Genomic DNA, 24,345 nt, shown 5'->3' on the forward strand with positions numbered 1-24,345 from the left:
TAACACTACATGTATGTATATATATATACATATCATTTAGTGTATATAACATTTTATTACATATTTTTCAATGCACAGTTTAAATGAAATGTGTATTTCTCTGTTCAACTACTTTTCACTCCCCACAACCACTTGCAAATGACTTATTAGGAGACATGAACTCATTGAAGTATTAAAATGAACTAGCTTCATTTTTCCCTTTTGCTGGTTTCAGCTTTGTGCTGAATTATCTTTTGCATTTGGGAGTAGATATCACAAGTTTTAGGTCATTTTTGTCCATGAAAGTAAGTCCAGGTGAGTTTTAAACTTTAATCTTATAACCGATTGCTCCCCTTAATGTGGAAAACTTCAAGGCACTTTAGGGAGAGTTGCTTCTGCTTTCTTCTTTTGATTTGGGTACCTATCTACATAACCAGATGAGGTTTAGCCTATCTCATAATTATTGCTGCTTTCCTGGATAATATGACTGGCTCTTGTCCTCTAAGTGGCAGACATCCAAATGTTGATTTTGCTATTTCAGACATATGTCTGCTTTGGTTTCAATAGAGTAAAGTTATGTCTATTGTTCCAATATTCCTTCTAGGCTAGTATTTATCACTCTAAAGAAGTCACAGCTGGACAGTAAATTGTATGATCATGCTCCCTGTGGGATATATTTATGTGGACTTTCTAGGGGATAAGACCTTCTACACAACTTTGGCTTAATCCCTTCTAACAATCTGCACCGTCCCCTAACTTCAGCTCATACCACCAGATGGCTACCCTAGAGTCTCTCTCTCTCTCTCTTTTTCTTTTAAAGATTTTATTTATTTATTCATGAGAGACACAGAGAGAGAGACAGAGATACAGGGAGAGGGAGAAGCAGGTTCCATGCAGGGAGCCCAACATGGGACTCGATTCCAGGTCTCCAGGATCAGGCCCTGGGTTGGCGGTGGCACTAAACTGCTGAGCCACCTGGGTTACCCTGTACCCTAGAATCTCTTGCCACTCATGTCCATTGCCTAGAAGATATTTTCACCCAGCAGCTTCTGATGTGGATCTGCCACAATGAGTCCCTTTCCTTTGAACAACATTGGGATTCCAGTTGCTCTGCTGCCTCTTCTTTCATTCCCTGCTATGCAAGATCATACTGCTGCATGTTGCAGCCAGTGTCTATCTGAGAAGCAAAAGTTCACATTCCTTTTCTCATTGTGTCCTGTAATCTTTACATGATTCTCTTGCATAATTAGCTCCAAGGGGGAAATTCCTCTTACCTTATTCTAATGGGAAAGTGCTTGTGATAAGCACTCTTATCAGTGAAGATTCCAAAAATGTAATGACTATTTCACTCTATTTTCTCACTAGTCCTCATGTTATATATGCAGTGCTTTTAAGATCTTCAAAGAAATATTAGAGTAGCCTGTTAAACAAAAAATGTGGGCTTTTTAAATGAAACTAGTCGATATGAATCAGGGACAAGTGGTATTTTCTACTACCTATATCCCTATACCTTTGTCTGTGAAGGGTCAACCCGACTCAGTCTTAAGAAATTGAGAGCATTTTAAAATAAATCTATAAAAGTTGACACTAGTTACCATACTAATACCATTGTAACTAAGCATGAAAGTGATGACCAAATCAATTTTAAGGATGCAAATAATATGCCTAAGTTATTGTCCTTACCTCTTTGGATTTTATAGGTGTCACCTTACTTTTATTATTAATAGAATATGCTTAGAGTCTACAGTGTGTTTCATTGTACAGAAATTTTCACTGGATTCCAAAAGGATACCTTATTTTATAAAAATTTACCTTGCAGTTACCTGGGTTAGTCATCCTTTCTTGAATATTCCTCATATTTTGCCTGTTGAGATTTTCTTCTCCTTTTTTTCCTCCTACTTCTACCTCTACTGATGCAATTCTAACTTTATACCCAATGAATGTCTCTGGTCTCAAGTGTTCACTGAATCCTTTCCTAGTTTCCCTCCACTACCAACTTGTAAACTCTAATACATGAGCCATGGTCCATAGAACATAAAATTGTACTTTGAACATAGTGGGAAAACAGCATTTACTGAATTGAATCAGTAGAAATATGTATAACTGATTTTTAGTGTTATATTTTATGAAGTATGAAGCTTTACACTCAAAAATTAAATGGAAATGGACTTTTATTCTGTGTGAAGCTTGTGATAAATGGCTGAATCTTAGTTTACACATGCTCCTTTAATATTACAAGATAATCTCAAAAACTTGTGGGATAGAGCAAACATTATCTGCATTCTACAGACGGATAGTTTGACCTTTGAACAACATGGGGGTTAAGGGTACTGGCCTTCTGCACGGTTGAAAATCCATGTGTAACTTTTGACTCCTCAAAAACTTTACTAATAGCCTACTATTGCCCTGAAGTTTTACAAATAACATAGTCAATTAATACATATCATGTGTGTTATATGTATTATGTACTGTATTATTGCAATATAGTAGCTAGAGAAACAAAAATGTTATTAAGAAAATCATAAGGAGAAACACATTTTAACACTTTACTGTATTTATATTTTTAAAAATATCTGCTATAAGTGGACCTGTGAACTTTCCGCCCATGTTGTCTAAGGGTCAACTATACATTGAAACTAAGGAAGATTGAATTAATTTCTGAGGTCAAACAGCTGTAAGTGAAGGAATCCGATTTGTAGAGTAGAGTTCTTTGTTCATGACATCACTGCACTGTAAGAAAGGGGAGTGTGAATCTTTGTCTGTATTCTGATCTATTAACATGAATAAATTTGAAGAATTATCTTAGATATTAAACAATCTCCTAAGAGCTCATTCCAAAGTCCTTGAAAGGATACTATTTGCGTCCTTTTTGTTCTATTGTTGCTAGCAGGATGGTTCACAAGACGCCCCCATCCATCCTTGGTCATTTCAAAAGAAAGCAGCATATTCATTAAAACTATTGTAGAAATGTGGAGTGAGGACCCTAGGATGGGCCAGGTGAACTACTTATAATCCTTAAAAGAAGAGAAAGAGAGGCTAAGGCCCTGGCAGTATGGTGCTCCACTGCTGAAGGAGGCTGAAATTCCTGGGGTGCACACCCAGCTCTAGTAATGGCTGTGGGCTGCACTGCGCAGATGCCACTTTCCTGTTCCACCCATCACAATTCCCCTGGGGGCCAGGATGGAAGAAGAATGACTTTGTGGTTTCTGTAAGGTAGCAAATCTCAAGAGACCAAATGAAAAGAGGGGTGTTTTTTGGATTTTTGCCTGACTGTAACAAGGGGATCTGACTTCTGCTCACTCAATTAAAGGGCTTTTCCTGCTCTCAGCTTCAGAGCAACTGGGGGGCGCTGAAGAAACATTACCTTTAGAAAGCTCCTGGTTATAGATCTGAAATCCTGGGGCTCATCCCAGAGGGACTAGCCACTGGGTATTAAGAAATCACCTTGAAACACCCTTTCTATGCCTTATTATTTCAGATTACAAGCTTGGGAGAGGAGGAAAGAGAAAACCAAAAACATCTGCTGTGTCCCTGAAAAGGTATTATTTAACTCCTGATTTCCAAAGTGAGTGGATTGAATGCCCTGTGTGTGTTAGGAGTAGGATCAGCATTGTAAATATGCTTCTTTATTTTACTGTCCCTTAGAGCTGTACTTAAAAGGATTGCCGGGAAAGGGAGTAAGGACATTACTCAAACAGGTCTAAAATCTATTTCCTATACAAAAGGAGAGAGAGCCTACATGAGGATTTTTTATGAAGTGCTACATTAAGCCTTTCTATTAGCAGAAGCAATTGGAAGAGCAAGTTTTTTTATTCCCATTTCATTTATCCAACTTCTTTCATTTAAGATGCACACCATGCTTTTTTTTACCATGAATAGTCTGCTCTTCCCTTCCTACTCTTTTTACCCCAAATTTCTGCAATAATTTTCGATTTATTCACTTATCTCTTTTGAAATGATAGAGGATGAATTAGGTGTCTTGTGAACAATCCCTTTTAGCAGTGATAGGATTAAGAGACTTAGACCCAGGTGAGCCCTCCAGTGAATGTAAGTAAGCAAAGATGCCAGAGCCCCTCTATACTTCCAGACCTCTGGCTCTGAGACCTACAAAAGTTTGTAACAGAAAAGACTATAAGCCCATGTTCCCAAACATCATCATTGTGTGCTATAGTAGAAAATGAATTGGACCCAAAGTCAGTGCCAGGGTTTACCTTGGGTCTCAACTACTTAACATAACATAATCCCTAAAATATTTAGAGCCAATTTTCTCATCTGTAAAATGGGAGTCAAGATACCTACCTCTTCCTGATAAGATGTTTCCAATAGACTGTTCTGATGACAAGGGTCATTTAAAGTGAATGAGGCTTAGGTGTAGTGTTCTCCACATTGGGAAAAAAAAAAATCCAGTACCCTATAAGGACGCTAAATAAAAGCCAGGTTATCCATGACTGGTAACAGGAGAATCTCCATGTAGTAGTGGGTTCCTGGACTGATATGCAAGTCTCAAGTCATTTTCTCTTGATATTAATCTTCCTCCTAGGGATGTAGGGCCTATCTAGTGAACTCAGGGAAAATCTGCCCATGATTTTCATATGCCACAGTCTGTAACTAGAATATTTAACTGAGGCCTTATTCATTTTGGGGAATTACAATGTGAAAGACAAGGAGAAGGTCACAAAACTAGAGGACATCTTATGGGACATAGTTTGCTCCTCTTCAAATTTACATTGCCTATCCCATCCTGGGTCCTGTCATGCTTTTGTGTGGCAAGTACTATCTCAACACCCTTCCAGAATCCATTCCTATTCACCAGCCTTCTTTTAGATCCCAAATCAGATTCCTGACAATATTCCTTGAGCGCCTAGATCCAGCCACAGCTGAAGCATAGACTTGTTAGTTATGAGAGCCAATTATTCCCTTGCTTTGATTAAGCATGTTTATGTTTCTCTCATTTATAGGCAAGTTTGAACACATATTTTATCCTTTATCTCCTGTGGAAGCTGGACCCAGCCTACTATCTGTTGAATAAGTACGTCAATTATTAATCTATTATTTAGAAATGAAAATATATATTGTTTCTATGCATATTTGTGACATAAATGAGAAAAGAAAATATTTTGTTAGTCTGTTGTTCAATTCATTGAAAAATATTACTTTTCTTAAAAAATATTTATTTAAGAGAGGGAGTGAGCAAGAGAGAGAGCATGAGCAGGAGCACAGAGAGAGTGAGAAAACAGACTCCATGGCTGAGCAAGGAGCTGACACAGGGCTCTATCCCAGGACCCTAGGATCATGACTTTGGCCAAAGGCAGACACTTAATCGACTGAGCCACCCAGGTGCCTCTTGAAAAACATTTCTAAATAAGGGACAAAAGTAGGAATAAGTTTTTGCCATTTATTTATTTATTATAGATGAACTCATTACAAACTTGACTCACATATAATTAGAAATATTTAAAATCACAAACAAATCAAAATCACAAACAAGTCAAAGCCATTTCAAATATTAAGTGTTAAATTATATTTTACATTTATAGAACATCCATCATAAGAATCATAACTGGATGTCTGGTTTTGTTCATGTAACAAAAGTGTAGATAAAAATATGACAAATATGTTAAGAAATATACTTACATCATGCATCTGTAGCTTGTAAACCAATTTTATTTGGTTTCATGAAAAATAAAGAAAAAATGATGCACCTGATATTTGCTCATGTGAATCTTTTGATAAACTGAAACAAGGGTAAATTTACACAAGGGTAAATTTGTGTATCCCAACTTTCTAGACAAGAAGTAAACTTATAAAAAATTATCACTGGTTGTCTAAATTCTACACTTTCCTTGAAACCTGTGTTGTAGGTTGGTTGTTGAATTCATTTGTCACACTGAAAAAGAAATTGTTTTTTTGAAATGGATAAAACAGAAGAGTTTTTTCCATTGATTCACAGGGTATTTTTCTTCCAGTTTTTCAAGATTATAGTTTAGCATCACTGCAGGTTTAAATTAATCTCATTCATTAAATGTCACCTGCATAACTGGGGCTTTCCAAGTGCCTTTATTTTCCAGATATTAGCAAGATACAAGTAGGATTTATTTTCAGATGATCAGAGAACATAGGAAATGTCATAAAAATTTAAAAATTGATGCCAGATACTAGTTTTTATGAGACGTTAAGTTGCTGTGCCCGCAAAGAACTTGACTCTTTAGTCCACTTAACATCCAAAAGCCTAATTAATGTTTCCTGGATAAAGAAAGAACTGCTAAACTCTAAAGGCTGAAGATTGGTCTGACCATATATATCATACAAAAGAGATGCAAATCGACATAATTATGGTTAAGACCTAGGAGAAGAAAATCCATGACTAGAAAATGTTACACACAATATAAAGGTATTCATCACAATCAAAAGTATTTAGTTTTTATTTCTCATTTTACATTAATAAAATATTAACTGTGGTTTACTGGAATGGCATGGCAAAACCATAATAGAACATACTCAGGTGAGAGAAATTACCAGTTTCTCAAACATCAAAAAATAATTTTTTATACATAATGCAAATGAATATCAAATTCTGTAGCTTTGGTCACAAGTAGGTGTGGCATTTTTCTGTCATCCGTGGCATATGCCAGAGCAAATTACCATCATTTATCACAAGCATGCTGTAATTTCTTTAAACAAGGCTGAGACCAAGTTTCATTTAAAAATGATTACATTTTATGAGGCTCTGTTTTATCAGCCAAATGCATCCCGTTAAGCCTGGGTGTTTCCTCATGAGACATAATATATGATAAAGCACCCAAAAATGCAAACTAAATATTTGTTGACTAATCAATTTTGTTTTACAACTTGATCATTTAGACTTTTAAATTAGTTTGCTGCTTTCTTGATTCCTAGTGTATTAAAGTAAAATCAATTTTAATTCTTTAGACTTTATTCTTAAATTTGTTATTTTAAAAAGACAAATTTTACCCACCAGGGCACAGATATTGCAATGTAAAAGGCACTTCTTTGTTACTGTCTTTTTTTGTTTATTTGTTTTGTTTTTGTTTTTGTTTTTGTTTGTGTTTTTTTTTTTGTCATTTGTTTGTTTTTAGAAATAGAACATGTTCTATCTCTTCCTAAGTCATGAAAATACTCTGGAGAATAATATTAGTTAATATCTTAGATTTTTCTTATGGATTATAAACAAAACCAGGTGGTAACAAAACTTTATTAAACAGATTACTTGCCTGCAATGACCAAAATAAAGCAAAAACCAGAGTGCAACAACGACAAAAGTCATGTCTTGGGTACAAAGAATTCCGAAGGGCACACTCATATTCTCAGGTGTTGATGGTACAACTTGACTTACTGAGGCGTGGAAAAAAGAAAAACAGGAAAGAGGCAAAGATGGTAGATTTTATCTCTAACTGACGTTTTTTTTCCAAAAACACAGAGGTGCTCATCTTTAATATGTAAATTATTCAGGGAAGCATTGGATGCTTGCGGAGAACTAACATGAGCACTAAGAATATTTTTTTTATTTAGAAAAAGAGAAATCTTTGATGTTAACATTTACATTAAATTTATGCACACATTTAAAAATCAATGACTCTATTTGTTAGATGCAAGTTACTCTCACATAGTCTGAATCAATCTACAAAATGGGCTCATACCAGAAAAAGAATACTGTGATCAGAGCAGTGATTTCTTGGGTTAACTACAAATGGCTCATCTTTAAAAAAGCATGTATGTAAAGCTCACCCAATGTACCTATGGTACTATCAAAACTAAAGAGAAGGGTGAGCTGGGATGGCAGCATTGGAGTAAAGCTGGTGGACCCAGCCTCAATTTATAGAATGCTAGTGATTATCTCATCTAGCTTCTGTATTCTGCAGCCAGGAAAACTGAATCTTCACACTTGGGAAGTAGGTTTCTCAAGGACACAGCAGAAAAGTGGCTCTAAGTCTCATGAGGGTGACCACAAGGTCTAACTTGCTCACATCACTACCCCATTGCACAGCTCCTGTACATGGCAGGTGTTGTACAAATATTTTGTGCAGGCCAATGAATGAAAAAATGATTATATAAATAAGCAAATGAATGAGGGAGACAATGGCAGAGCTGGGCTAGCCTATACTTGCAGGACCAGAAGTTTGACAGCATCTGGGCAATTAGGATCATGAGTAGTTACCTAGTCCCTCAAACATGCTCTAGTTGGAGTCATGGGGGTTAAAGAGGCAATGCCAGGTGCCTATAGAAGCTGATCCACCATGGAACATTTAATTCTCTTTAATCTTTTAATTTATCCGTGGTATTGCTTATTCAGTAGAGTTACAGCTCTTTGAAGAGACTCTGTCAACTCCACCACGGCATGCTTAACTTACTGAATTGCACTACACATAACACTGCTCCCATCTACATTACGTCTTTGGGTTCGATGATGAGCAAAGACACTTGTTTCTACCTCACCCTCACTACCTGAACACTCAATAACAGGCACTTGGAGCAATAATAGCATTCACTCTAAAGGCTGAGTTTTCAGAAATGCAGGGGAGCAGGACAGGGTAAAAGTGAGAGGGGTGGAGGCTGTGAACATTTAAACTGCTTGATGAAAGAAGAAAAGCTGTTAGACTTGTTGTAATTGGAACAGCATGTGTAGGCCTCAAAGGAATACTCAGGCAATTGGAAAGTACCTTTTCAGGTACAGGGCAAAGGGAGGAAGTCAACAGCAGGTGTTGGTGTGCAAACAAGTCAAATTTAGGTGAAAGAAGGGTAGGCATGTTTCATTATGGATTCTTGGGAGCTGTTCTCTGCAGATTTAAGTGGGTAATTGAGAGTGACATTTAAAGTGGCAGGAGACAGTCTGGGCAAGAGCTTCTGTATTCCAAATAGGTTCAAGTGCAAGAGAAGTCTTTGTAAACAGAGTTTATGGCAGTCTTTTGTGATAGAAGAGGGGTCACTAAGACTGCTTAGGGACCCAGGTAAACTTCCAACCTCCCTCCTCATCTCGACAAACAAAGGCTTGTCCCTGGTGGAAGGAATGAGTTTTCACATTACAGTGAGGGCTCAGGGATGTGGAAAAGGCCATCTCTGTTTTATTGGGTGACACATCAGAAGTATAGTAAGGAGGAGTTTGCAGCCCTCCTGGAGGGTTTGAAAGTTGAGAAAGGAAGTGGAAATCTTCCCTGGGCCTGGCAGTGCTATGTGAGGGGGTTGCTCCGTCACCTCCATAGTTAATTGGCAGATCCTCCCTGGGGATATTTTCATAATCAACTGCACCATCCAGAAATGAGGGAAATGTGCTGGCAGTTCTTCTGGGATGAGAAAAGAAGGCACTGTAGTTAGCTGATAAAGTGTCATCGATGGTGTTGAGGTCTTTTAACCCAAGTGTCTGAAGAACCCAGGGATCCACAGGGGGCCCAGGTTGTTCTTCACAGTTAGCAAATTCACTAGAGAGGTTTCTCTTGGCATTTTTGTGATGGGGGATCTCAGGAGGAAAATATCTTTGCTCTCTGGGTTTCCTCTTTCTCTTTCTGAATTGTCCACATGCTTTGGAGAACTCATCTGATGACAGCAATTTCTAGGGAAGTAGCATTTGAAAATATATGGTCAGATAGTCAACCAAGATAATTTTCTTTACATTGTCTGCTTAAAACTCCTCCAAATACTTACTAGTCCCCTTAATTCCTTAGAAAATGTGATTAAAATTCTATTCTCTCTCTCTCTCTCTCATGTGTGCACATGAGAGAGCGAGCGAGCAAACGTGATTAGATTAGCTTGTTTCTAAATTAACATCTATAATGACAAGTTACTACCTAGAAACCATAACTCATGTTTTACTAATCATATAAAACTTGAAAGAAAGAAATAATGTCTTTAAATTTTCAATTCAGAGAAGTAATTATTATAATAATGACAATAATAGCAACTATCATGTATTGAACACCTACTATATGCATAATATTCTCATTTTATAAAATCCTCTTTAGTGAGGAAACTGAGACACAGGCATATTAGCGACTTACTAAGGGTCATGCAGCCTTGATTAAATGTAAGCCATCTGAATCTAGACAGAGTAACTGATTGAAACAATATCTAACACTGCTTCTTCTTATTTCATTAACTTTCATAGTACTCTCAAGTGACATGTATTATTCTACATCTTAAACAATTGGGAAAAGAGAGAGAAAACTGCTAATCAATATAATTTACTAATTTAATAAATGTCTCTTTTTTTTTTTTTTTTTTTACAAAATGGTGGTTGGAGTTAGGAGCCCAAGCTTGTAACTGGGAGATATGCTCCTTTTCTTAAAAAGGTGACTGGATTGTAACTAAATTACAGAGGAATCAGATATGGTACCCTTTCTTCTTTGAACTATTATTTCCAGTGAAAATGGTAAGGAACATCATCAATTTAAATTAAATTGAGTTTATTTAAATAATATCAAATAATGGAGCTTGTCTAGCAGCAAGGTAAAGATTGATGACGAAAGAAATAACGATAGCAGAAGGGCAAAAAGATAACAAAAATACAAAACCCAGAGAAAGGAAGAACAGAAAGAGACTATGGACAAGCTATTTGTCCTTGAGTCAGAAATAGTCCCTTTGAAAAGTAAGAAAAAATGTTCACTGAAAGATGATGTCATCAGCAATATATAATGGCCAATCAAAAGATCTGGGCTCTAACCCTATTCATAACATTTTAGAGCTGGGGAGATTCTTAAAGGATCTTTTAGCCTCTGCATTTACGGAGGTAGGTGAGTGAGGCTAAGTGAAAGAGCAATTTACCAAAAGCCCAGCAGATAATTAAAAGAACCGAGTGTCTTTCAGATCTGATTCCCACTGCAATGTTCCATCCATTTAACTCTGTCTTTTGATTAACCTCTGTTGTTTTAGCAATTCCCTTGACTGATTTTTGATCCTGAAGCAACTCTTTTTGTAATATATGGCTAAAATCTACAGTCTAGAAACTTCCAAGAAATGATACATAAGAAGTCTTGTGAAAGTGCCATATTGGAACGCCTGGGTGGCTCAGTGGTTGAGTGTCTGCCTTTGGCTCAGGTCATGATCCTGGGGTTCTGGGATTGAGTCCTGCATCGGGCTCCCCGCAGGGAGCCTGTGTCTCTGCCCCTCTGTGTCTCTCATGAATAAATAAATAAAATATATATTTTTAAGAAAGTGCTGTATTTCTTTCAGAAAAATCCATTTAGCCTATGAATGCCTTTGAAGCCATGCTTCAAGTACACCTTCTCTACTTTGGTCAAGTCAGTTTTACCCCAATGATCTCCATTCTCAAATCACTGCTCTGCTCTTAGGAACAGGATGGTTACATACCTTGGCCTTTTCCTCAAGACATTTAACCACAGCAGAATTCAGGTATTGTCTGAGATGATTATTCTCTTCGTGTAACCTAGCGAGTTCTTCTTCCTTCTGCACTAGAGTGTCTTGGAGCTGCGAAAAGCATACAGTGGTGAAGGCCCCTCTACTCTATTGACTTTGTAACTGTATAATCATGCCACTGATCCTTAACCTGCTTAAACTTTATTATTATTCTATTTGTTTTATGAACGCAACCTCAGGGAGCCCTCGTCCTCTCAGGCCTAAATTCAATCTACACCCACCCACCACCTCATTGTTCAGTTTTGTGCTCTGAACCTTTTATTCACTGCAAAGTATTTGAAGAGATTATATGACTTTCAAAGTTGTAACCACAAGGGAATTGGGAAGGTATGTAGGAAAATGAGCTGCGTGCAACTGTTTAAATATAGAAAAAGGTGTTTAGAAAGGTTTCACTAGACTCCTTCCTTGCATGTTAAGAAAAGATGAAAAACAAGGGTGGTGGTGGTTTGGCTTCCCTCATCCTCAGGCTAATCTGTTTGTATATCCACTAGATTAAATTACTCTCTCGGGAACAACAGCAAATAAAACATGGAAAATGAAGCAATCTTTGCAAAAATTTTATAATCATCATCCCTTCTCCAAGTGATAAGCTATGTTTATGTTTTAAAAATATTGTCACACTCAATATATCATTTGGTCTTTCCAACAGCCCTTTTTATGTTCCAACAGCATAAATATTTCAATGTCCTAGGCAAGGTAGAAAAGAAGATTCAAGAGGTCATATAACTAAGATGTGTGAAGTCAGGGCCTGACTGTAAATCCTCCTAGAGGATCTTATATGTTGTTGTTGACTTTGTTGTTGCTTGTTTTTCTTTTCTTTCTTTCTTTCTTTTTTTTTTTTTTTTTTTTTGTTGCTTGTTTTTCTTTGAGACATTGATCACCTGTCTTCATGTCCATCTCTGTGGACATATATCCACTTTGGTTCCAAACTGAAAGTCAACATATGAATTTAACAAGGGAAAAGAAGCAAAGTGACATTAAGGGATGAGGTTAAAAACAAACTACATGAAATGAAGTCACACTGAGAATGAAAAATACCATGTGATCTCACTCATAGGTGGAATCTAAAAAAAAAAAAAAAAAAAAAATAAGCAAAGGGTAGGATCAGACCTATAAATACAGAGAACAAATTGATGGCTGCCAGAGGGATGAGGGTAGGAGGAGCAAGATGTGTGAAGACTAGTGGCAGATACCAGCTTCTAGTTATGGAATAAATAAGTTAGGGGAGTGAAAGGTACGGCATGGAGAATAGAGTTAATGATATTGCATAGCATTGTTATGGTGACAGATGGTACCCATACTTGTGGTGAATATAGGATAACGGACAGAGCAGTTGAATCACTATATTGTGCACCTGAAACTAATGTAACGTTGAGAGTCAACTCTACTCAGATGAGGAAAAAAACAAAAAGAAAGTCAAAGGAAAAAGGAAAAAGAATAGACTGCGTGGAGCATGTCGATCCAGTCTCAATATTCTGACGATCTACACATACCTGCTTATTTCTGTAGAGCTGAGAGGAAAGCTGAGCCTCTTCCCACGAACATGAGTTAGGAACAGGGTAATTGGAGTCACTGGATGATTCTTTGTGAAAATACCAAATGGATAACTGAGAAAAGACACTTGTAGTTTTTGTGTAATACAGAGTTTACTGAAGGATTTCAGACAGTTTAGTAGATTCAATTACCTTTCTAAAAATAGCTATTGCCTTCATAGAGGAAACAACATATTTAAAGCTTTCAGAAGGGATAAACATGCTGTGAGAGACAAATGTTTATAGATTATACGCTTAAGTGGCTGACGGGGTAAATCTTTAGGAGCTAAGAGGTCACATTTCTTCCTAATATATAAATTCCTGCCAGCTAAATTTATAAGAATGGGCCCATCTGCACTACAAATTCACTCAAATATGTATTGATCCTTCCCCTCCTTGGCATAGCATTGCAATTCCACCGTGTTTTCCAAATTTCTATCTTATCTTCTAAGGTGCAGTGCTCGATAACATGGTGTTTGGCTCCAGAATCGAATGCTATTCTTGATGCTACCATTTTTTCCCCAGATGAAAATCTCTGCCTGTTTGCTGCCAGTTAAAGCTCACGGCGAGTGTTCAGAATTATAAGTGGTAGCGCTTCCTACTTTAAAATAATCTGGGCTTTGCCTCTCTGAAGACCTTGATGACAATCTCAAAACTGTACCCTGAACTCATGTAGTTCAAATGCCATCATTTGTATGTCTTTTATGCTTTTGTGAAGAGTTTTCTTCTCCATAGTTGATAGCAAACTCTACCTGCAAGTAAAACCCATGCTTGGACATGCTATATTGGTTTAGTTTTATTTTATTTTCTTCATCTAGTACAGTCTGACTCTTGCCCTTCTTTACAGAAACTGACATATTACTGAAATATTTTTGACTAAAGTAGAATGATGGATCAGGAGACAGGCATCAAATTCTATACAGTTTGGTTTCATATTCTTGGACTTTCTGTCTTCTCCACTGCTTGTGGTAGAAAGCTACAACTGAGCAACTCTCTTCCTGACACTTAAGTGTGTTTCAATATTTTTGAGCTTTTTGATTATTTCTTCTTAAATTCATACACACACACACACACACACTCACACTAATGTGGCAGGATGAGGAGTACAGATACTTAATTCTGAAGTGTCGACCAGTTTTTCTAGAAACCAGAGTGTTAGCTGTGAATTCCTTTAATATTTAGAAATACTGTTTACTCAACCCCAGGTGAAAATTGATACGCAATTTCCCATCACAAAGTTATTTTTCCCTCCAAAGTTGAAGCCTTCTTTGAGCAAAAGGGAATTTTTTTTTCCCACTTATAAGACTCCACTCATAGGACTTCCTTAGGAAATAAAAGAGTCAGTTGGTCGTCTTCCTTGCTTCTCTTTTATACCCGGGGCAACTTTCCTGAACTCCAAAAGAAATGCTCCGCCTGGTATCTTGACTCCAAAAGCATCTCACTAGTGCTGTTCATAAAACTTTGACCCAACCCCAAATCCCTCAGTGGGCTGGATGTCTCCAAGAACTGTAAAGTGGGGAGACACATACTGTCCAGTGGACAAGGGGCAGAGTCCCATTCTCACTATGTGGCAAGTATAGAAAAGCAGATTAGTTCTCTTCCTCTACAGAGTTCCTGCCCATGATGCTTTGCAACCATGGGTGCTGAGAAAGGGCCTCAGACCCACCAGGAAAGCAGAAGAGCAGAACTTACCCTGTGCCTGTGGTGCTTGTTGGGGCTCTCTGTCGTCCAGGAGACCAGCAGCCCAGAAAGAGACCCAAGTCTCCGTGGAAACGTCAACACTAGATTCTGACGTTGTAGTGGAATACGGGCAATTATAGCTCTGGCCTCCTACAAAGTACTGGTCTTGGCAAGGCAGAACGGAGTTCTGTGGAAGTCAGTATGAGGGATGGGGTGGGGGTGGGGAGGGTCCCAGGGGATGGGGTGAATGGGATTTGGAGGGGACGAAGGGTGGGAGAAAGAGGCACAAATTACATGCAATGAATCAAAACCAGTACAGGTGTTAAGCATAGATTCCAGATTAATTCAAGTGGCCAAAATACATAATTGCTAAAAGGGAATCAGCTCCTCGGTTTACCCAGGACTTTCCTTAGGACCTCTCGGCAAAGAACAGGCTAGTATTGGATGGACCAAATTTGTAAATATCCAGGAGTAGTTTCTGTTGCCATGACTGAGTCATCTAACAGGCTGTCCAGGATCTAAGTAAAAGGAATTCTACTTAATGATTGAGAGACATGAGAACTATTTGGCTCTTTCTAGCAAACACCTTAGTTATGTTTCTAATAACCTTGAATGACAAAGAGCCCAGAATGCTAAGGCTGAAATGGAGTGAATATGACATGTGAGAAAATCTCTTTATTTTAGCTCCTTAGTTTCTGAATTATATAAACTTGCCCCATTCCTTCCTTTCTCCTTCCTCTGGCTTTAAAGGCTGCTGGATCCTGGGGTGGTCCAAATGGTTTGGGATGGATGTACGGATATATGGATACATTCCAGAGATAACTAAGTACATTTTGCTCCTAACTCTGAGCACAGGCACATATGGTCACTCCAAGTAACCGTATATCAAAGTTGAAGTAGGTTAGTCAGCCGAGAGAGCAGGCTCTAGGTCTCTCCAGCACTAGGTCTCTATGCCCTTCCAGAGTTATCTTGCCACTACTAACTGCCTGGCATGTATTCTCCACTGTGTTCTGAGCCAGTGAACACCCTCCTGCCCCCGACTCCTCAAACTTCAAACACACACTCTTTCCAAATATCCAAGCAGGGGCAGGTATGCAGCCTTCCTGGGTTAATTTGTACAACAGCCCATTCTTAATTATTTGTCAATGTTTAATCAGGTAAAAGCCATTCATTTCAGCAGAACCCAGCTTTGGACAAACTCTTTTTGACCACTACAAGTCTTTTGCTGACTTGAGGACTTTCTTGGGCATAACATAAACAGAGCGACAGCAAATGAGAAGAAGAGAGAGAGACACACAGAGAAAAAAATAATAATAATAATTAAGTCACAATTTGTTAACATATTCCCAGTAAGTCAAGTTTCGAAAAAGTCCAGTCTTGAAGCAAGTCCAGCTTGGACAGTGCAGACCAAAGAATTTCAGCCCGAAGTTTATCAAGGACTATTTTCTTTTATTCTAAAAGCATGTTCCTAGGCTCTTTCCCTGAAGTTATTATTGAAATCAGAGCTGAACTATTATGCAACTGACACCTGAGAAGAAAACACATCTCAGATACCCCTAGAGCAGCTCAAATCCAAGTGTCTGCAAATGTGTGCATAATCTAGGGGAAGAAGTGCTCAGGAAAGTGAGTGCTGGTATCGATGGAAGAAAGTTGGGAGAAAGTACAGAGTGGAAATAACACAGCGGGTGAAAGGATGAGAGAGATGGGGAGGGAGAGCGCGCGACGGGGAGAGAGGATGGGGCGCGGTGAGAGCAGGTGGGGCGGCGGCGAGGGCCCCTGGTCCTGGGCAGGTAGCAGAGAAATCTTGCGTCCAGGGTGGAAGGCATCCTAAAAGCAAAGCTCGCCAGCTCCCCTAAACGCCAGCTCCTCACTTACCATCTTGCCGGGGAAGAAGGCGCTGCAGAGGCTGAGCCCTCAGTTTTTCAGTAAAGCGGGTGGAAGCGCTCAATGGGACGGAGGGGAGGGCCTGGGGAGGCGAGTTCTAATCTGCGGGAGCCCCGGGGGCGCTGGGGACTCCCGGCGGGCGCCGCCCCCGAGGTGGTGCGAGGCCGTCAAGCCCGCGACGGGCCGCCCGAGGCTGGGGCGCGGGGAGCCCAGGTCCCGCACTCGCCGGCCGCCGCCGCCCCCGGGGCCCCGACACCTGCGGCGGCGCTCCCGGCCCCGGGCTGCGCGGCTTCGGAACAGCTGTCCGTCCCGCTGTCCGTCCCGCTGTCCGTCCCGCTGTCCGCCCCCTGTCCGTCCCGCTGTCCGCCCCCCGTCCGTCTAGCTGTCCGCCCCGCTGTCCGCCCCGCTGACCGCCCCCTGTCCGCACCCCGGTCGGCCCGCTGTCCGTCCCCCTGTCCGCCCCGCTGTCCGCCCCGCTGTCCGTCCCTCTGTCGGCCCCGCCGTCCGCCCGGCCGTCCGCTCCGCCGTCCGTCCCTCTGTCCGTCCTTCTGTCCGCCCCGCCGTCCGTCCCTCTGTCCGCCCCGCCGTCCGTCCCGCTGTCCACCCCGCTGTCCGTCCCGCTGTCCGCCCGCGGGCGGCGGGGAGTCGGGGTGGGCGGGGACCGCGCTGCCGGCCCGACGGGCGAACCCGGCTCCCCGCGCAGGGTGGGGGTGGGGGGAGCGGACCGGGGCCTCGGGTCGGCGGAAAGCCCCAGCGGGGGGCCCGGGGTGAGAGCGGCGCCCGGGGGCAGGGGGGCAGGGGGGGCAGCTCCGCACCTGCTGCTGCTGCTCGCGCGGGCTTCCTGCCCCCGTGATGGGTACCAGCCCACGGAGAGATGCTGTGAAGGGACGGCCTTTCCCCCTTCTAACGCCTGAAGTGGGTGTGAGATGCGCAGGGCACCTCTTATCCATTCTAGAATGAAAGTTTCGGGGAGGGGGGAGAGCTGCTCCTGCCCATTGTGTTCTCTGCTGTCTCCCAAGTACCCGCAACAACCCCTAACCTGTCACTGTCACGGGGGCTCAAGAAAGAATTAATGAAGCTGCAAAATTAAGAACCTAAAGTGTCTCTCTCTGTCTTGGTCCTATCTCCGCAACTCCTATTATGTAGAATAAGGTATTACAATTAAGAAAAAAATATTTCCCAAAGTATTTTATTCCCCCCATCTTTTTTTTTTTTTTCCTCTTGCGTTTTATTCTCACGATTCCTATGGTGTTATAGTCCACAGGAGAAAAAGGAGTAATACCATTTTCAAAGCAGTCTGTCTACCACCACCGGCCAATTCTTGTTTCAAGGGGCAATAACCCAGGGGGCAGGTCCTCCTATTGTCCCTATTTCACAGGATGATGAATGAAGCATTGAAGAAAATGGACCAATGATTACACAGTTAGGATGTAGCAGACTTTGGATTTGAACCTCTGGCTCCAGCATCCTTGCTCCTAACTATCTGAATTCTGGTTTTGACTCATTGCACTTTATAGCAATTTATGTAATGGGCATTTTTGGACTGAATAACGTTATCTCAGGATTTGTATGTTGAATCTCCAACCCTTAATGTGACTGTATTCGCAAATAGGGCCTCACAAGAGAGAATCAAGGTTAAGAGATCATAAAGGTGATACCCTAATCTAGTAAGAAGAGGAAGAGACACCAGGAGGAGATGGTGTGCACAGAGAAAGGCCACGAGAGGGCAGGGCCAGAAGGTGGCCATTTGCAAGTCAAGGAGAGAGGCCTCAGGAGAAACTGAGAACCCTGCTGACAGCTTGGGTCTGGGACTTCCAGCCTATGGAAACGTGAGAAAATAAATTTGTTATTTGTTATTTCCAGAGCCACAGCCATCTTGTCTGTGGCTCTGGAAGCCCCAGCAAACTAATCCAGGCGTGTTGCACGGATGGAGAAAACATCAGATTCTGGCTTTGCATAGTCCTTTCTCTAAACCAGTTTTGGCCTCTATTCATTTTGCATTGGATTGTACTCATTGTACTCATCATCCAAAGCACTTAGCAATGGCTAACACCCAACAAATGCTCCTGAAGTGGTCTGTGTCCGACACTAAGGAAGCAATGGAAGAGGAAGCGGAGGAAGGCACCAGACTTGGTAGATAGCTTTTCTCCCATTCCATACTGTTTGTTCACAAGCTTTTTAAAATAAATAATACCAGGTTTGGGGATCACTGCCTGGAAGACTCATGGGTTACAGGGTTACAGGACATGATTCATTTCAGTGAGTGACTACTCTCACGACGCAAAGGATGGGACACTCTGGCAATATGACCCTGAGATGATGGGGGAAACAGATTAAAACCCGTTTGGGTTATGAGAATTGATGATCTCATTCAGGGCAAAGAAAATCCTAATTAGTTTTGTGATGAGAACCAGGGGAAGAGAAAGGACGAGATTGAGTTATATTGTTTTCGGAAATTCATAAATTGGATATGTGAGCCTCTGGAAAATATGATTTCTTGACTCTGAAAATGGCACTACAATGGACAATTAAGCAAGCATGACATGAAACAAAAGGACATAGGCTTTGGGTCCAAATATATCTGCATACCGATTCTTGTTCTACTCTCTGAGCCTGAAACACTTGGGGCTGTATTATCATGGTCTCTAAATTCTCAGCTCCTCTGGTATATTAAGAAATATGTACCTGAGAAGCTTATTAAAAGGCTGACCACTAATGCTTGGAAACTCCAAATTCACTGCCTAAGTCATGAATAGGAGCTATTATTGGTATGTGTAGAGTGCTCTTTGAACATATATGCTGCTGTGCCTTGCCTGTTAAAAATAACTGAAAATAAAAGCTACATTTATTAAACAGATTTTTTGAAGGCTGGATATGTTTTTTAAAAGTCTTTGATGGATTTTAGCACAGAGACGTTTCATAAATCATTAGCTACTTTAGCTTAGTGGGAGTGGGAGTGTATGTGGTGTTAGAGGATCTGTAAAGTTAAACCATGAAGACCTATTGACAATTGAACATAAGTCCCAAGATAAAGCTTACCTGAAATCATAAACCAATGGAAAATTTTCCAATTCCTTAAGGTCTGACTTTAGCATATCTTTTTATTTAAGATTTACTGCTTGGGTATAAACCTTATTTTTTTGTGTGTTTGAAGGACTTTTTAAAAATGAATTAAGTAAACAATAATGTGAACTTCTTTGGCCAATTTTTATTCACAGTTTTTTTATTTTTATTTATTTATTTTTATTTATTTTTTTTAAAGAGATGTAACTTCTTTGGTGATTTTTTTTTTCCTCTATAAACAATAAGATCAGTTAAAAACTGTCTTTTGTATTGTGGCTGAAGAGATGGTGTTAAAAGGGAGGTACCTAATAACAGTCCAATTGTTGAATTGGGGTACTACCTCCTGCCAGGGCAAAGAAATAGTAAAATAGAAGGTAATCTGACCTGCACACAAACCAAATCTGCAGACAGGACAGGGTAGTGTTTGATCAATGGTAGGCCAAGGAAATAAACAGATTGGCATATGGAATGTTCTTTTATTTCACCCCTGGAGGACACTTTATTTGATTACCTCATTAGTGAATACAGTAGCATATATAATAAAAGAACAATTTAAAAATTCTCTTTACAAATATAGCCTTTTCCTATAGCTTCAACAGCTGAATCTCCAGGCAATAATAAGATTGTATTTCTGCTTTCATATGCAGGGAAGGAAAAGCATAAGCCTTAGAGAAAATTCAGTTCAGTAGATGATTTACATTGGGAGACTTACCCTTGGATATTTTATTTTAGCATGTCTGGAGAATCATGACATGTTTAGTAGGTTGAGGCATAGTTTTGAGTTTCACCCTTCTGGAATAATGTGTGGAAATCAATCATACTGATATGCGTAGAGTCTTGCCTATTACCTACCATCCACATGTCAGCTGAGCTTCTAGCAACTACACATATGCAATAACTTATACCATGGTAAAGACTGTTTCTCCATCAATAAAGGCATTTTATACAAAAGTAAGTCAACTGTTAATGCTGGCAACAGAAGAGAAAAAAAATAAGTCTAAGAAAATTATATCAGGGTATTAGCCAGAAAAGAGAAAGGCCTTGGACAAATTAAAGAGAGAAATGTTTAATTAGGGCCTAACTAGGTTTGTGCCATATAGAACTAAGAGGGGGACAAGGATGAAGATTTATGATACCACTTTATTGAGTGTTCCAGCCTGAATTTATTTCAATAGTTTTGTGACCAGCTTTAACCGTTTATTTATCGACTCATTAAGTGGTTGCTTTAATTTTTCAGTTGTATTTGATTGTATCACATTAAGGCCAATCATACACTATAAAAATATTCACAGATTTGAAGATTCTCAAGTCTAAGGATGTATCTTTCAAATATTAACTAAACTATTTACATCAGAGTTGAGGGATAACTAGCAAAAGGATGCAGATTTGTATTCATTGTACAAAGAGAGGCAAGCCTACCCTGCACTCTGTAGCATTGCTTTCTTGCTTTTCTCCTAAAATGACACATGAAAGTAATATTTGTGGGCATGTTGAGATAAATAGTTGAGGCTTATCCTGGCAGTTGACAGGCTTAGAGGTTTTCATTTCTTCTAGACCCTATCAGGCCACCCTGAGGACAGGGCACCGATATCTCTCTGGGCTTTAACTCATTGTGCTGTGGTGCACTGGTAGGCAAACTGCTCTCTGATAACCTATCTGGCCAAACAGGAATAAAATAATCTCACTACTACCCTAAAAATGCATATAAAACAATGAAATTAATTTTTTATTACCACAAAGTTTAGAGATGTGGAATCCCAAACAAAAAACCAAATACAACTCTATCTCTATTCCTCATTACTCCAACCACATTAGAAAAAATGAAAATTATGATGTATAATTAATACACATCACAGATATGTCCATCCAGCTGTGATTTAAAGTATAAGGGATTTCTGGGGTGCCTAGGTGGCTCAGTTGGCTAAGCCTCCAACTCTTGGTTTTGGCTCAGGTCATGAAATCAGGGTTCTGAGATTAAGTCCTAAATTGGGCTCCATGCTCAGCCAGGAGTCTCCTTGAGATTTTTTTCTCCCTCTGCTCTTCCCAACTCCTTGTGCTCATGCTGTCTCTCTCTCTCTCTCAAATAAATAAATAAATCTTAAAAAATAAAAAAAGGAATCTCTGCTTCAGAAACATTAGTATTTTCATAAAGTAGTCTTCAGTGCCTTTATAGATCCTAAAATCCCTCTTAAAGATTTTTGATCTAGAGGTTAGTGGATGGATTGCTGATGAGGCACTAAAAACCAGAAAGGTGACTTGGCAGTGACCATGGTATCCACTTTTATCCTGAAGATAACAGAAATAAGGATGTCACTGCCTGGCTTCTTCAAAAAGCTTACTTCGGGGTGTAACTGCAAAACAGGGTAGTGGGGACTGAATTCCTTCTAGCCCTGGAAATGTCAGAGAATCTGAAATAATGTGACATCTTTCATGAACAAAAGACAGAAAAATATATTCAGGTACAAAATTTTAAGCTACAGTGAATTTATGATTCATATTTTGAAATCCAATAAATGCTACATATATAGATATAGATATATATAGATATAGATATATATAATGTTAACTTTCTTATCAACCCAATAATTTGTGACAAAATCACCTTATTTGTAGTCAAGTCAAAGAAACTTGAAGTTGGAAATAATGAAATTTGAGTGTTTCTAGACAAACTTTGTTTTGCACATTTCTTTTTCACAAAATGAAAGCATTATGCCAACCTCTAGTCGGTAGAAGCATTTATACATTCAAAAACAGTCTGAGACATTAAAGACATTCAAATTGGGAAAGAAGAAGTCAAACTCTCCCTCTTCGCCGATGACATGATACTCTACATAGAAAACCCAAAAGACTCCACCCTAGAACTCATACAGCAATTTGGCAGTGTGGCAGGATACAAAATCAATGCCCGGAAGTCAGTGGCATTTCTATACACTAACAATGAGACTGAAGAAAGAGAAATTAAGGAGTCAATCCCATTTACAATTACACCCAAAAGCATAAGATACCCAGGAATAAACCTAACTAAAGAGGTAAAGGATCTATACCCTAAAAACTATAGAACACTTCTGAAAGAAATTGAGGAAGACACAAAGAGATGGAAAAATATTCCATGCTCATGGATTGGCAGAATTAATATTGTGAAAATGTCAATGTTGCCCAGGGCAATATACACGTTTAATGCAATCCCTATCAAAATACCATGGACTTTCTTCAGAGAGTTAGAACAAATTATTTTAAGATTTGTGTGGAATCAGAAAAGACCCCGAATAGCCAGGGGAATTTTAAAAAAGAAAACCATATCTGGAGGCATCACAATGCCAGATTTTAGGTTGTACTACAAAGCTGTGGTCATCAAGACAGTGTGGTACTGGCACAAAACCAGGCACACAGATTAATGAAACAGAATAGAGAATCCCGGAGTGGACCCTCAACTTTATGGTCAACTAATATTCGATAAAGGAGGAAAGACTATCCACTGGAAGAAAGACAGTCTCTTCAATAAATGGTGCTGGGAAAATTGGACATCCACATGCAGAAGAATGAAACTAGACCACTCTCTTTCACCATACACAAAGATAAACTCAAAATGGATGAAAGATCTAAATGTGAGACAAGATTCCATCAAAATCCTAGAGGAGAACACAGGCAACACCCTTTCTGAACTCGGCCACAGTAACTTCTTGCAAGATACATCCACGAAGGCAAAAGAAACAAAAGCAAAAATGAACTATTGGGACTTCATCAAGATAAGAAGCTTTTGCACAGCAAAGGATACAGTCAACAAAACTCAAAGACAACCTACAGAATGGGAGAAGATATTTGCAAATGACCTATCAGGTTAAGGGCTAGTTTCCAAGATCTATAAAGAACTTATTAAACTCAACACCAAAGAAACAAACAATCCAATCATGAAATGGGCAAAAGACATGAACAGAAATCTCACAGAGGAAGACATAGACATGGCCAACATGCACATGAGAAAATGCTCTGCATCACTTGCCATCAGGGAAATACAAATCAAAACCACAGTGAGATACCACCTCACACCAGTGAGAATGGGGAAAATTAACAAGGCAGGAAACCACAAATGTTGGAGAGGATGCGGAGAAAAGGGAACCCTCTTACACTGTTGGTGGGAATGTGAACTGGTGCAGCCACTCTGGAAAACTGTGTGGAGGTTCCTCAAAGAGTTAAAAATAGACCTGCCCTACGACCCAGCAATTGCACTGTTGGGGATTTACCCCAAAGATACAGATGCAGTGAAACGCCGGGACACCAGCACCCCGATGTTTATAGCAGCAATGTCCACAATAGCCAAACTGTGGAAGGAGCCTCGGTGTCCATCGAAAGATGAATGGATAAAGAAGATGTGGTTTATGTATACAATGGAATATTACTCAGCTATTAGAAATGACAGATACCCACCATTTGCTTCGACATGGATGGAACTGGAGGGCATTATGCTGAGTGAAATAAGTCAATTGGAAAACGACAAACATTATATGGTCTCATTCATTTGGGGAATATAAATAAATAGTGAAAGGGAAGAGAAGGGAAGGGAGAAGAAATGGGTAGGAAATATCAGAAAGGGAGACAGAACATGAAGACTCCTAACTCTGGGAAACGAACAAGGGGTGGTGGAAGGGGAGGAGGGTGGGGGGTGGCGGTGACTGGGTGATGGGCACTGAGAGGGGCACTTGATGGGATGAGCACTGGGTGTTATTCTGTATCTTGGCAAATTGAACACCAATAAAAATAAATTTATTATTAAAAAAAACAAAAACAAACAAACAAAAAAAACAGTCTGAGAAAATACGGAGAA

At 39.7% G+C, this 24,345-nt stretch overlaps 1 protein-coding gene and 1 long non-coding RNA gene across 2 annotated transcripts in view; one reads left to right on the forward strand and one right to left on the reverse strand.

Annotated features, from left to right (window-relative positions):
- Positions 1–5,074, forward strand: part of LOC125754318 (uncharacterized) — a 42,790-nt gene extending 37,716 nt beyond the window's left edge. Inside the window, exons 2-3 of the long non-coding RNA XR_007408233.1 lie at positions 3,458–3,518; positions 4,938–5,074. This is a non-coding gene — a long non-coding RNA (uncharacterized LOC125754318). The remainder of the gene's footprint in view (positions 1–3,457; positions 3,519–4,937) is intronic.
- A 404-nt stretch (positions 5,075–5,478) lies between these two features.
- On the reverse strand, positions 5,479–15,408 carry GMNC (geminin coiled-coil domain containing). Its single transcript, XM_049105782.1, has 5 exons — positions 15,291–15,408; positions 14,589–14,741; positions 12,858–12,946; positions 11,299–11,415; positions 5,479–9,544 (listed from the first exon to the last, which is right to left on the reverse strand). Exons 1-5 carry the CDS (start codon positions 15,406–15,408, stop codon positions 8,924–8,926), a joined length of 1,098 nt encoding a protein of 365 aa, XP_048961739.1. The 3' UTR covers positions 5,479–8,923.
- Between the last annotated feature and the right edge of the window lie 8,937 nt (positions 15,409–24,345).

The sequence above is a fragment of the Canis lupus genome, chromosome 34 (assembly GCF_003254725.2).
Source record: "Canis lupus dingo isolate Sandy chromosome 34, ASM325472v2, whole genome shotgun sequence".
In the NCBI taxonomy this organism is placed as follows: domain Eukaryota; kingdom Metazoa; phylum Chordata; class Mammalia; order Carnivora; family Canidae; genus Canis; species Canis lupus.